General features: G+C 39.8%; 1 protein-coding gene across 6 annotated transcripts in view; it reads left to right on the top strand.

Annotated features, from left to right (window-relative positions):
* Nucleotides 1-292: 292 nt before the first annotated feature.
* The window catches only part of pcloa (piccolo presynaptic cytomatrix protein a), a 52,423-nt gene continuing 37,864 nt past the window's right edge, over nt 293-14,851 (top strand). For 5 of the 6 annotated variants that reach the window (XM_044108028.1, XM_044108031.1, XM_044108029.1 and 2 more), the window contains exons 1-3: nt 424-650; nt 4,183-5,113; nt 7,157-8,149. In XM_044108028.1, coding sequence (XP_043963963.1) covers nt 439-650; nt 4,183-5,113; nt 7,157-8,149 — 2,136 coding nt within the window. In that variant the 5' untranslated portion in view covers nt 424-438. Of the gene's footprint in view, nt 651-4,182; nt 5,114-7,156; nt 8,150-14,851 lie in introns of all 6 variants that reach the window. The other variant, XM_044108027.1, reaches the window with a different exon arrangement.

A 14,851-nucleotide genomic window follows, 5' to 3' on the forward strand; every position in this document is an offset into this window, starting at 1 on the left:
GTAGGGTTTTTTTTCTTTCAAAGCATTTGGATTGAAAAGTTCAGATTTTTGTTGGTCAAAGCAGGTGTGAATTTATTAATAATGATAATGGCGAAAACAATGCCAGGGGGGGGGGGGGGGGGGGGAAGTATTTTATTTTTGTAATCGTATTCCGGAAGTCGTTCAGTGGTTATGAGCAGTAATAAAACAAAGACCCCCCTCACGGAAAACTGTGGCAACTGTGGTTTGAAGCTGGAGAGATGCGAGGTACAGGAAAAACAACGAGAAACGTAGGAAATGGAGAAGCGCGACTGGACAGGGAAATAACTGCAGAAATCTAAACAATCCGTCATGCTTCGATACTCCAAGATTCACCGTCTTCGAAGATAAATAATAAAAAAATAAAAAAGACGGGTGTCGGATTGATCTGAGAACTGGGGGGAACGGGAGGGGTCGATCATGGGGAACGAAGCGAGCCTGGAAGGAGGAGAAGGGCCGCCGTCTGGTCTGCCGGAGGGGTTGGCACCTGACGGAAAGGGCGGCTTCGTCCGGATCTCCGATGGCACTCCGGTCAACCTGAGCGAGCTAAGCGAGGATGAGAGGAGACAACTGGCCGCGGCGATGTCAAGGGCGCAGGGCAGGCAACCTGGAGCTCCGGCAGCTGCACGAAGGCAGGGATTTCAAATGGCATCATTCAATGCACTCCAAATATCTAAACGGACCAAGCGTTTTGTGTGTGAGGCCTGAGCGGATGTCTGCATCTCTGTGTGTGTGGTTGTTAAGAAATATGCATTAGGGAGGCGGAGAGTCCCATTTACACCCATTTCAATGCCACAAATCGCACAAGAAACCCCAGTTTGTTCCTAGCGTTCATTGTGAGGAGTGATGGGAGTCTTCGGTTAAAACATAAATAAAAAAAAAAAATTAATCGCTCAATCCACAAAATTGGCTGTAAAGTGGGCAAAGTTGCAGCTCGTGGCGGTGTAAATGAATACACTCCAGTCACCAGAATGGGCCGATTCGATCGGTCGTTCTGTGTGAAATCAGTGAGGAGACACACCTCCACTAGCCTATTTTTAAGAAACGGTCGAAATGCCTGCTGGGTAAGAAAATTTGTCGTGCCCAATGTTTTTTTTCTTCTTCTTCTTCTTCTTTAGTAAATTTGCATTTTGAACATCTTAACACTTAACTACATATATATGCAACCATTATTTGATGGTAAATATCGTGAATAAGTTTCTATTTATCTTGGTACATTTTGAAACAAACAAACAAAAAAAAAAACACTGCAAAATTGTTGTTATGGTTTTACAATGAAGTCTTTCAGCCAGAAGGTGCATCTCTGTTCGTATCGGATGGAGTAATGGGCCTCTGTGCTAACTGTCTCAAACTAGAGAAAGAAATGTTATTTATATCCGAACTAGAGATTGGGGGAGGGGTGCATCAATATTAATATGACTATAAATAGAACAGAGACGTTAATTTATTTTATTTTGATTGTGTTTCCCCAGACGATTCTGTGTTGTTGTTGTTTTCCGTATTGAATTTCTGCTACATCTCGTGCCGTCTAGGAAACAGGCTTAGCGCTGTCCGTGGTGCTGAAAATACTCACTGCGGCGCTTTTTACGCCAATTATTGTTTTGTCGACAGAGCCAGCTCAAGGTTTTATGGGGCCCCAAGCAGAATTTCATTGTAGGGCCACCACAAAACATCTGAGCCCATTTATATTGTTCATGTTTTATAATTTTTTGTCTGCTATTATTATCTTGTAATTCTGCTGTCTTGTATTTTTGCCTTCTGGACCCTAAAGAGAGGGGTAGGAGGTGATATGAATAATGCCTATTATGAATAATGCCTATTATTCATATCACGATATATTATTCCTATGAATAATGGAGGTAATATTATTCATAGGAATAATATATTGTGATATGAATAATGCTGCATTTACATGCCAAACATCGAAATAAAAAGCTTTTACATGCAGTGATGGGAAATTCGTGTGCAACTTGAGTTGCAACTAAAACTACATGCCAGCATTTTCCATTAAATCAATTACACTTCTTTAGATTTTTCATATATATATAATCCAACCTCCAAAAGCGATTTTCCATAAGCACATAAATCTGATAACATCAAATTAGGCATAAGGCAATTGACTTGAATTGTTTTAGTAATTAGTAATGTAGCCTTTTTTTTTTTCCCAAAATAAATTTCTTGACTGAAAAAGAAAACACTTAGTAGCATATTTGTCTTACAAATGATTTCAGACTTGGCTAAGACTTGCACTTTAAAGACCTCCTGGCAACCCAGAGTCAAGTCTTGTGAAGAAAATTCAGCTTCATCAGAGGTGAACATAAGCTGTTAAGTGTAGACCATTTGAGTAAATGATTTACGTTGCCCCTAAGCTTGTACACACTGGTGTGTATTTGTAGAAAGGACTAATGTCATGGTGATGTCACACAAAGTACATTTTAATTCTGTGCAATAATTCTCAATACAACCTGCAAGTAAAAGCTTCCTGATTCGTTGATTTTCATTAAGTGCCTGTGTGCGTCCAGCAAACATTTTAAATTAAGTCAGCAAACAGCTGCTCTGACTTATATCCAGATTGTATTCTTATCATATATATTTTCAAAAACTGAACAAAACTGAAGTATTAAACAAGTCTGTCACATTTTGAACCAAGATTAACTTAATTTACCACAGACCATCTTCTGATATTGCTATTAATCGATTTGTGCTATTAATCTATTTGTGCCATTACACAGACACTTCATAGTCATCAAATTAAAAACACTTCAGGGTAATTCACACAAAATTCAGTGTTCTTTTTCATTAACTCAGTAGATTGTACAGTATTCTTTACTTGGTAATTTACTACTTGCATAGTAACCAGTCTACTTTTATACTTAACAAAGCCTGTAAATGCTGTTTTAATTCATGATCCCCCTATAATTTGAGAAATTCTGCAACTCTGGTTATCTGTGCAGGGTTTCATATAAAATGTATATCCAATGTATATTTAATTAAACTTTTAGTATGATTAATATATTTCCTAAATATTTTGGTGAATTTAATTGTATCACGTTGAATTGAATGTTCCAGGAATATTGAATATTACAAGTATTAAACTTTGCCTAAGGATAATGATTTGTAGATATAACCTGCAACTGGTCATTCATTTGGTCAGTAGACTGTCAGAGCCCCCACGCTCTAAACACGCCCAAAGTTCACTCACCATTCTGACCAGCCCTCCTTTATTCGGCTGCTACCCTTTACAGTAACATATTTCTCATGCGTGCTATGACAATAATCAGTTATACTCATTGCAACATTAAACTTTATTACCTGAGAATTTTATTTCATTACACCACAGCATCCAAGGACCTTCACTACAGCAGAAACCAATGCAAGTGTGTGTTATAAACATGCACCATCATGCTTTAATCAATGGCAGCCAATTGGTCCATTAGCTTCCACTGATGCACTTCTCTAACGTTCCACTTCCACTTGGCATGCGCAGCATTCTGTGTGTAGGTTGGGTTTACAGGCTCTCTCTTTGTCCTAACATGCAGGCTACAGCTGACTGCTTCTCAGTTTCTGTCTAATATCCACGCTACATGTAATTCACCAGTATTTATGTGTCTGTCAGCTGCCTTATGAGAACAAATGGATTTATATTTGTATCTGCGGGACTTTTGGAGGCAACTGAAGCAAAATTTTATTTAGGGGTAAATTGGAGTGAATACATTTTTTTTTCCTTTAAATGTTTTAAAGATTGTTAACCCTTTTCATTTTATTGCACTACATTGTGTTGTTCTAGCAAATAAAATCCTAGTGAATTTAAAGTTAGAGGTTGGAATAAGACTAAATGTAAAGAAAATATTAAAATTCAAGGGCTACTTCTTATCTCTGATAATTAAAAAATAAATTGTTGTATTTTCTGTTTATCGGCTGAATATTGGGCGTAGTTTTTGAGGATGGGACTTGTTGTCATGGTGAGTGTGAATGAGTCAGCAGAAACAGACATGACTAACAAATTGCTTGTCCTTTTAATGAAGTTTAAATAGTAAATGTTGTAATGTCAGATATAAAATTGAACCAGCAGCACTATCGACCTGTTTTAGTTGTGTGTTTGCATTTCTTTTACTTGTAAACAAATGGACATAACAAGGATCATTTTGTTTCTATTTTTTTCAGACCTTCAGAATCTGATGCTCACCAGCAGGTAGGAGCCTCCAGGGGTCCTGCAGGTCTAAGTAAAAGTCGAACTGTAGACGCCTTCAACCCGGGTCCACCTGGCAGACCCACACCAGGCCGCAGCCCCTCATCCTTAAGCCTCTTTGAATCCAAATTCCGGCAGGAGCCAAAAGGCCCAGAGACTAAATCATCCGGCATGTTTGGCTCCAGCTTCCTCAGCGGGGCCAATCCCCTCAGCGCCATGTCGTCAATGACGTCCTCCATCACATCTATGGGCGACGCTGTCAACATTCCCAAGTTTGGACTTTTCGGGGACGAGGAGGAGGGCGATGCGACGGCAAAAGTGGCGAACAAGCAGGGAGGGAAGCCACCGGGGAAAGGCCCCCAGCAGGGTCAAGGACCAAAGGGACCACAGCAGGCTGGACCCCCAAAGCCAGGTCAAGCCCCACCTGGACAGGCACCAAGGCAAGGTCAGGGTGCACCCAGTCAGGGACCGAAATCAGGTCCTTCAGGGCAAGTACCACCTGGTCAGGGGCCGAAATCTGGGCAAGGTCCTTCTGGCCCAGGACCAAGGCAAAGTCAGGGGCCAAAATCAGATCAAGGACCCCCTGGTCAGGCCCCCAGGCAAAGTCAAGGGCAGCCGGCACCTAGACCAAATCAGGGTGAAGCTCAGCAGCAAAAAGGTGGCCCACCACAACAAGGACCTGGAAAACCTGGACCAAACGCTCAAGGGCAGCAAGGCCCCATGCCAGAAAAAGGTTCAGGGGCCCCTGGGCAGCAGGCAGCTGGAAAGCCTGCAGGTGGACTCTGTCCTCTGTGTAAAACCACCCAGCTCAACACTGGATCTAAGGAGCCACCCAATTACAACACCTGCACTGAGTGCAAGAACCAGGTCTGCAGCCTGTGTGGCTTCAGCCCACCAGACTCAGCGGTAAGACCCTCACAGCTTTTCTGTCTTTTGCTGTAGTTGCATTTTCCTTAAAATAAAATAAAAAATTCAAATGGTTAATTATGTCTTAACCAATGAGCGAAAGTAAGATAATTTTATGATCTGTGTCTACATGAATAGCCGGGAGTTTTCCAGTTCTCAAAAGGTCACAGATAATACCACCACAGATTTCATAATGGATTATACACAGGAGTGAGCGATGCCATGCATGTAGAAGAGGCATTGATTTTATTCTGGCATTTCTCTTTGAAGAAAAAACCCCATTAATCATGCACTGACATTGGTGTTTGCATTACATGCTAAACGGCAGGAATAAGACCCCCAAAAGTACAAAATGTATCATTTTGATTCAAGCTTTATCAGATTATGAATCATGTTTATTTGCCAACGTGACTGGTTTCCAATCGCTCACAGTATTCAGACATAAAGAAACAAAACTTTGAGGAAAGATAATGAATATAAAGGAACAATATGTACACATATTTTTTTTTAGTGTTAGAGGGGGGAAAAAAAATCTGATTCAGTCAGACCTCTGAGGAAAAATGAATTTAGCAAGAACAAAAAAAAGAAAGCCAGACTAGTGCATATCTAATAAATGCTGCAAATTATACAAATGGATCATTCAAATAAAAACTGGTTATGATGCTCAATTTGAAACTACAGCAGAGTCCAGGTTATCAGTCCTCCCTGATTCAAAAGAGGACATGTTGCTTACAAGAGCAACACACATGATCTGGGAAACAGAGTGACCATATGGACTTGGGGAATGTTGAACAAGGTGACTCACATCATGGCCACAGGAAGGAACTCTGCCAGCCAGTGACGACATTCACTCACACATGAACTGTAAATGCTGGTTGGTCAGGAGTTAACCTACTTTTGTAGAACAATTCTTTAAGAAATTCTTCTGCGAGGATCAACAAGAACTTTCTATTTTATTTATTTTTTTGCCTTTTAAGATGTCAAACACACCAACATACGAGTAGCAAATAGGTATGCACACTTTGTTCTTTTTCTAGATGGTGATCAAACTGTCAACAGCTGGCTCTTTCAACACTGTGCTTGGCATGTTGTGGAAACCAAAAGCGATAGCCAAACACTGAACAAAAGGCTCTGGCCTCCATTATTTTTTTCGAGACAGGTGTTTGGGTCTGTAACGGTAAACACTTTGAAAGCCAACCATTTTAGCACTAATATTTACTAGAACAACCAACTGCTGTTCTGATTAATTATGGAACTGTTGCGAATTTTGGATTTTGTTTTATAAAGATGGAAATTGGTTGCTTAACGACGGAATCAAACATAATTGGAAACACCTCGTATCCTAAAATGAGTTTTTGGAACCACAAGTGGTAACTTTCTGGCTGACCTTCAAAACCTGTTGTTTAAGGAATTTTATGACCACACACATCAATGTGACAAGCCTGTTGATGTTTAATTATGTTGTGGTTCTTTTCTTGGGGACCGGGATGATGGAGGGAACCTCAGACAGCTCCAGAGACTTGTTAAATCTGAGGATGTGGGCGAGTTGGTCAGCGGCGGCTTTCAGTGAAAAAGCCTGTTTACACCTTTCGCGGTGCAGGAGAGTGGGTTGTGGGTAAATGGGTAAGAGGTGCAAATGATAGGATTTGAAACGTGCAGAAGAAGCTGTTGAGGTCTTCAGCCACTCATGTAGTGAGATTGTCACAGCGTGTAGTGATGGGTCCCTACAGGTATCGATGTTGGTCAAGCTCTTCCAAACTGCAGCAGCTGAGAAGCTGTTCTTTAGAAAAGATACATGAGTAGGTTTGCAAGCCACTGTATAGAGATGAACACAACAGTTTTTAAAAATGCGATTCAATTATATCTAACTTATCATGGTTACATGTTTTACACCAGACCCTCTATATATCAGGGTTATAGCTCAATGCAGCGATCCCTGGTTTTGATTCCTGATCCTGTGCAACTGATGTTTCACTTTCAAGTTACTACTGAACAATGGTCACAAAAACCACAACATCTGACTTGTCTTCTTTTCTTTTGCAGGGTAAAGAGTGGCTTTGCCTGAACTGTCAGATGCAGCGAGCAATGGGAGGCATGGATCCTCCTGGCATGTCAAAGCCCATGCAAGGCTCTGGCCCACCCTCACCTCAGCGAGGTGGCAAGCCTGGAAAGCTGCTGATAAAGCAGCAGAGCACCTCCGACCAAGGGCTGACGCCGCCAACAACACCAAGGCAGAAATCCCCGGGTTCCTCATCTCCTGGACCCCTTTCTCCAGGTTCCTCATTGGCAGGGTCACCCAAGATTGACCCCAAAACAGGGCGTCCCATTCAGCAGAAGTCCAGCCCTCAGCAGTCTCCAGCTAAAGCCAAACAAGAATCGAGTTTCTTTGGGGGTTTGGGCGGCATCAGTTTAGGAGGGCTGACAGATTCGGCTAAACCCCCCGCAGCGGCTGCACAAGCGACGGAGTCGGTTACGGGGAAACTATTCAGTGGGTTTGGTGGATTGATGGAGTCATCGAAGCCTCCCACTCAGGCTGTGCCAAAACAAGAAGAGTCCGTGGCTGGAAAGCTGTTTGGGGGTCTGGGAGGTCTGACGGAGTCAGCGAAGCCTCCTGCTGCTGCATCTCAAATGTTCAGCTTTGGCTCATCGCTTCTGAGCTCAGCCACCACTCTTGTCTCTGGAGAGGAAACCAAAGCACCTGAGTCTCCTCCTGGGTCACCTGACTCTGGACCAGGTTCTCCTCCTGACTCTCCTTTCTCTGCACCTGGATCACCACCGGATTCCGACTCTGCTCCAGACACCCCGCCTGCCGGGTCCAGAGAGCCCCCCAGACACGCAGCCGCAGAGCAGGAAGAGAAATCTACAGCGGCTGAGTCTGCTCAGTCTGAAACTTCAGTTGCCAAGGGAAACTGCCCTCTCTGTAATTTGGAGCTCAATATTGGATTGTCAGACGCCCCCAACTACAGCGTGTGCACTGAGTGCAAGAAGAACGTGTGCAATCTGTGTGGATTTAATCCTAATCCTCATTTAGGAGAGGTAGGAAAGCTATTTATTACTGAAGTACTTTCCATCTTAACTACGCCTTTTGCTTTTTAAACAAAGTACATATTCCTGTTGTTTTTCTATGTTGTTGCTTTTAGACATGTCAGTCCTTTGGGTGCTTCATAAAAATTGCTCACTGCTGAGATTGAATTAGATATTTTCAGGGATTCATTTTCCACATGAGCATCTTCTAAACCTTTTAATAATCAATTTGAATTGCTTTTTATTGTAAAGAATGATTATTCAACTAAAAACATAAACATTTTCAAAACTAAAACTGAATTTACTCCGAGATTATGCACACAGGCTCAGAAATATACACAGACCACTACAGATTTTTCTTAAAGATGTTCTTGGGTGTTGGTTATTGATGCTATAGATGAACAAAATAATTTCTGTTAAGATGCAAATAAAAATAAAAAAGTCATATTTGTACCAAATTAATATTTCATGTACCTTTATGTGTGCTAATTCATAGTAAATTCTACTTTGCTGCTTGACTCCAGGTTTAATATTCTAACATTTATATGTGTGTTGACGGGCAGTGATCACAGTTTATCATTTGAGTTTGGTAACTGGCAGGATGTGGTTGCAGCTGGCTTCGATTTATTTTTGTCTTTAGGTAATCTGCTGCATATTTATAGCTCTCCTGGAATTCTTCCGTAACAGGAAGTAGAACTAAAACGGAATTAAAACCTTTACTATTTCCATCCAACCTTCGTTTTTTTTTTTTTTTAACCTTTTAAACTTAGGTTGTTTAGCATGTCTTTATCAAACCAACCTGGTACTTGAAAATATCACGTTTGCTTTTTTTTTTTTTTGTACCAATAAATTGGTTAAACGCGTGTCTCTTTTAAACTGACATAAAAATCTTCTTTGTTAGGTATTCTGCCATTGATGCTTAATTTTTGTTTTTCAGACAGTTTAGAAAATTATTTAGTATGGAAAATTTTCAAAAATAATCACAAGCTATAATCTTTCCATTATAAGAATTATTTTAGTCAAATCCCTGACACAATTATTGATACTCAAACCATTTTTTTTTTCATTTCCTTCATTAGTTTCTGTAGATGTTTAATACCTGCAATGCAACTTTCCGGTTTGCTGGGCATTAAAAGCCTATTGTGCCAGCTCAGTATTGTAGAACTGTATCAAACAGTGGACAACAAAGTCTCCAAGACAACCTTTTGATAACAAACATGGTGTTTGTGTCTGGTATAAAAACAAAGAACCATCCGTGGAAAACATTCATATGCCCACTGTTAAGCATGGCAGATTACCTGTGATGCCGAGGGCCTCCAAACAGGTCCATCACTTTATTTAGGTGTACTTCAGGATGGAATATTTAAGACCAGTTTATATATATATATATAAATAAAATTATTCTCACCCAAACCATGGTGGTGATTCTTCTTTCCTCTTAGTTTCTGTAGATGTTTAATACCTGCAATGCAACGATATCTTGGCTGTGCCTAGGACTGCACATTTCTGGACTGAGATGTCTGATGTTGTTCCTGGGATCAGTGTTGTAGCCACTGTTCCAAGACTGCCTTTTGATATGACCACAGGCACCACTGGTGGTCTTCACCTTCAGGTATAAAACAAAGGCCATCTGGTATTTCTAAACATTTCTCATGCTCCTTTTTCCTGATGTTGCAGTCACTTGGTATTGCCACATCCACCACTACGGCTTTCCTCTGTTGTTTATCCACCACGACTATGTCTGGTTGGTTCGCCCTCACCATTTTGTCTGTCTGGATCTGGAAGTCCCACAGGATCTTATATATATATATATATATCTACTTCAACGTAGACAGTTCACCTTATTTAACTCTAACCTTTACCGTGTCATTTTCACTTTGAGCTCAGAGGATATTTGGCTTTGCCACCATAGAAGAATCTTTCATATTGCAAACTGTATTTACAACATTTATTCCTCACAAGTCAACTCTTGTGATTGGTTAACTCCAGATAGGCATCCAAACTTCATAAAGCTTTTCAATATCGCCATCTAGTTTTGCCGGCCATCCGTTCACCTATGACACAGCTGAACCTCTAGGTGCATTCTTAAATCCAACTTGGGAAAAAATGAATGGCATACAGAATGTTCTGCACACAAGACTTTCGTTGAGCCATCTAACCCCCATGTAGTGTGTGTGTCACCTCTGTGTCACTTGCTGTCATCACGTCAACTGCCAGCAAAGGTTTGCTCGCTGACGCATGTGAGGGTGTGGCTGTGGATACATGTGCTGTTCCAGGAATAGGAGCCAGGATACTTAACTGCAGGGTTTTTGTAAGCAGAACTGTGGAACACTGAATGCACACGTGACTGGCGACACCTCACCTGTTGTAGATGTGATTTTTAAGTGGCTGTATTGTCAGTCTGTTGTCTTTTTGTTGAGATAAATTATGGTGAGTGCGCGTACATATCGCCACCTGCGTAATCTGTATTTCCTTAAAAGATTTAAAGGGCAACAGGATGTTTGTCATCTCCTCTCAGGCTTCATTGTCTTATCTAATCCCCAACAACGCAACTTGTGAATGAAAGGCACTCGAACAGGCCAACAACACATCTGATTTTGATTCTTTGATATTTTAGTCATTTCACCCTGTTTTATCTTTTTGTTTTGTTTTGTTTATCTGTGAGCTACCATTTTAGTTATTTCTGTCTTTCTTACAGCCATCTATTTTTGTCCTTCTCTTCTTCCCCCACCGTCTCTTTTTTTTTTTTTTTTTTTGATGTAAGGGGAATGCTGTAAAAGTATGCCTTGCGCTGAGCAACAATGTTCCTCCAGCTCAGACTTCATGTCATGTTGGCCTTTTCAGTAACGAGAGTGCGTGCTGGAAGAGTCTTACATAAGATGGGAGTGGCACGACTTTGCTAACGAGCATGAATCGAAGAGTTGGAGTGTTTCATCTCGTCTCACCATCGCCGAGAAAATCTACAGCTACGTTTCAAGGTTTTTTATCAGATGGCGGTCTCACTGCCACCGCCTTTAAAACCCAACGTTTTAAAGGCAGGACAGGGACAGGGATGTTTGGTTGGACATTAATAATTGACCAACTCTACTGCAGGAATTACATATGGATTTCAAAATTCTATACACCATTATGTGCACTCTTGGGGGATGGGGAGAAATGACATAAAGGAAGAATAAATCATTATTACTCGAGTTTTGCCCTGAAGATTTTGAAATATTGAAAGTATCCCCTTATTGGCACCACTTCTAAAGCTGCATAAAAAGTACATTTCTACAGCACAGAATTTAGTCACAGTAATGATGGTAAATTTTTTTTAGAATTGCCAGTATCACAGCTGACACCCCTAAAACGTCTGTAACATAAAAAACAAACATTTTTTAAATATATATTCCAAGTGTTTAATTTGATCATTATCGAGGAAGTTTATTGGGGTAAAAATGTGGAAAAGTTGGATATCTATGTTGTAAAGCCCTTCTTCAAAGGAAAGAAAGCAAAAGTAAGCTAATCTTTAAAAATCAGGGAATTTCTAGAAAAAACAATAGCTGCTCACCTAAACCTTCCCATGTTGAGACACAGAGTTAAAAAAATAAAATAAAATTATTTCAAGGATAAATTTGGACAAACACAAACATGTTTCTATCCATTTTACTGGAAGATCTAAAAGTTTAAAGAGTTTATATTTATGATTTTGAGAACTATGCAATTTGACTTAAATATTGATAAATGGCTTGCTCATCCTTAGTGTCATTGTTTGCTAAAATTCAGTTATTCATACATCGTTTTACTCTATATTTTCACATCTAAAAAATAGAAACAGTGACTTGTGCAGGCATTACTTTGTCTTCCTCCTTATCGTTATTCTGCGATCACGTCCACATTTTCTCCCATTCTAAACTCCCCATAATCTGCACCGGCAGATAAAGACCAACAATACACACAGCGGCTTTTATCACTAACCTGCCATTCATTAGTATTCTAATAGTTTGTACATTTAATACGTCCGCTTCGTTTTGTGTATTACACAATAGGCCGGTCTTTAGATAGATCTGTTGCTGTTTATGTATTTTTATCTGTATTCACTCCATGCAGTGTTCACAGCTCTCACCACCACTTGGCCTAGAGCCTGATGTGTGCAAAAATAGTAACAGCCACAAAAGAGATCCACTAAAGCAGGAGAGGGGATAATACGAGGGACTAGAGTTCTGCCCCCTCCCACTATCTTCTTTCATATCGCCTCCTTTAACAGTGTCATTCTGTGGGAACCATAATTTTATGATTTTAAATGGGTAACATTTTAGTCTTTGTGGGATACTTTTACTTAAATTAATTAACTAATTTGGAAGTGCAGTGCAAGCAAATAAAAAAATATATCCCTCTTGCTAAAGTGTTCATACCTCTTAAAGTGGGATTATTTTGTAATGTTAACAGTAGAAATTTCAATATATGAATTATGTTTATTAGGTATTTTTGAACGTTTATACAAAAACAGAAAAGAAAATAACATTAACAGGGCAAAACTTATACAGCACAGATACAGAAAACAAGACAAAATCAAAAACCGAGGCATGTACATAAATTACTTCAATATATTTTAATGTCACAGATGGACAAAGTACTATATGGTTCTAAAGCTGAAAAAAACACAATGCATTGTTTTTAAAACGTATTTGTAAAAGAATTCTGAAAAGTGCACTTTGCCTTTGTGTTCTACTCATCTGAGCAAATACTTTGGAAAAACATTGGATGTTGCAATTTTAATTACAAGTTGTATGAGGTAAGCCTCTATCATTTTTGCACATCTGAAGATAGTAATGTTTACCCAGTGATCTTTTAAAAAACTGTGAAAACTCACTCAGACTGGATGCACACAGCGTATGTTAACAATAACGAGAAGTGTTGTTTATGTCTAATATTCCAAAGGCAATGCAGTTACATTCTGCACCCTCTTAATATATTTGACCTTTTAGATGGACGTTTACCTGATTTGAGATTTAATTGTTCACAAAAACGGATAGGAGCCTTTAGATGGTACGGGAATGAAAGATTGCTTTTTGCTGCTGATGTCATCGCAATATTCAACAACAATATCATGGTAGTTTGTAAGCTTTTTTTTTAGTATGCATATAATATTCTAAAAATACCTAAAATGTGAACATTTCAGAGGGATATGAATACTTTTGCAATGCACTGCACCTTTTTTCAGGTTTAGCAAGTGGCGATTTGGACAGTTAGACCCACCACAAGGATTTTCCCTCATCCCCTTTCTAATTTACTAATTTCTGCACGCTTTGGCCAGAGCCATATTTTAGCTACTGAGCATTTTGTGCCAAGGAATGGCCAGGGGGGGCTAAGCATACAGCATGCCAGCACTGAGGCTTCATCAGAGACCGGAGGACAGGCAGGCAGAACCTCACTGAGACTTGAAAACCCACACATTCTGGCACCAGCCTCATCTAGTTAGTACAGGCTGTTACATCCTGACTGCTGCTGCTCTCTCTTTCACTCCTGCCCCCCTCCACCCTATTCACATACTGGCTCTTTTTTTTTTTCTTTTTCTTTTAAATGCGTCCAGATGATATATGGAGAAACCAACAAAACAGCTTGGAATAAGGAAAAGGTCTAACTGTAAATAATTCTTTATGCATGAAACATAAAATGAAAGTCCAGTATATTTTTGGAGAGTTATAAGATGTGTTCTTTTATATTTAGCGGATTCATTGAAGCACTTGCATACCAGTGGAATTTTCTTGTGCAATGGGATGAGGAGTACAAACAAAATAACATCTCGATGTAGAAGTCATAAGAACAGGCCAGAGGAGAGAAGAGACAATAAGCTACTGTGACAAAAAATAAATAAATAAATAAATAAAAGGAAGCCCGACTGGACAAAGGGGGGAGTGGGAAGGGGGCATCATAAAAGATATGGGTATCACCCTCTGCAGCTGTAAGGAGTACAGAGCATGACAACCTGACTGTTGTAATTTGTCTGAGCGTTCGTGACTCATATCTGTGAGTCACTTCCACTGCATTTATTGGTTAAAATTTACTGTCTGGCAAAATCATTTTGTGAACATGAACCCAGAGATTGTTGAAAAAACGATGGCGGTGTGCAAGGCAGCTTCTTGGCACTTGGAATCACTTTTTGATCAGAGGCGGAGATGTCGCTTCTTCAATAAAGCTTGAACAATATCTGTTATATTGAAATGTTGCCTAGTTACTGGTGTTGGAAGCCAAAGCCAGCGCTGCACTATGCCGAGACATTTCTTTGGCTTTTTGTCTACAGTTGATTTTTAAGAGTTAAATGAATTTCATTTTGTCAAAGAACATTTTCTTATTTATTTGTGATGAAATATATTCTATTCCTTATTCAGTTTCTTTTTTCAAATAAGAAATATTTGCTGTGTATTAGTAAAAGAGAACCCATCTGATCTCAGCCCACTGATCCAGACATAGTGTCAACTACGTCAATAGGCAAAGACCTTTTTTGGCTTACAAAGGAGCTGAGGCTGTAATGTTCCTCCAGCAGCTTGATGCATTATAATTAAGATGGAAACTCATCAGTGAGAAGAAGGGCAAAAACATTCTGACTTTCATTTTATCAAAAGCTTTAGTGTTTAAAAGTAAATTAAATCACGTCAGTTAAAAATCTTTTTTCTAACAACGTTCTTCTATAAAAAGGAAAGCATACTTATTGCTGGATCTGACATAGTTTTA

This window comes from Gambusia affinis, linkage group LG23 (assembly GCF_019740435.1).
Source record: "Gambusia affinis linkage group LG23, SWU_Gaff_1.0, whole genome shotgun sequence".
NCBI lineage: Eukaryota > Metazoa > Chordata > Actinopteri > Cyprinodontiformes > Poeciliidae > Gambusia > Gambusia affinis.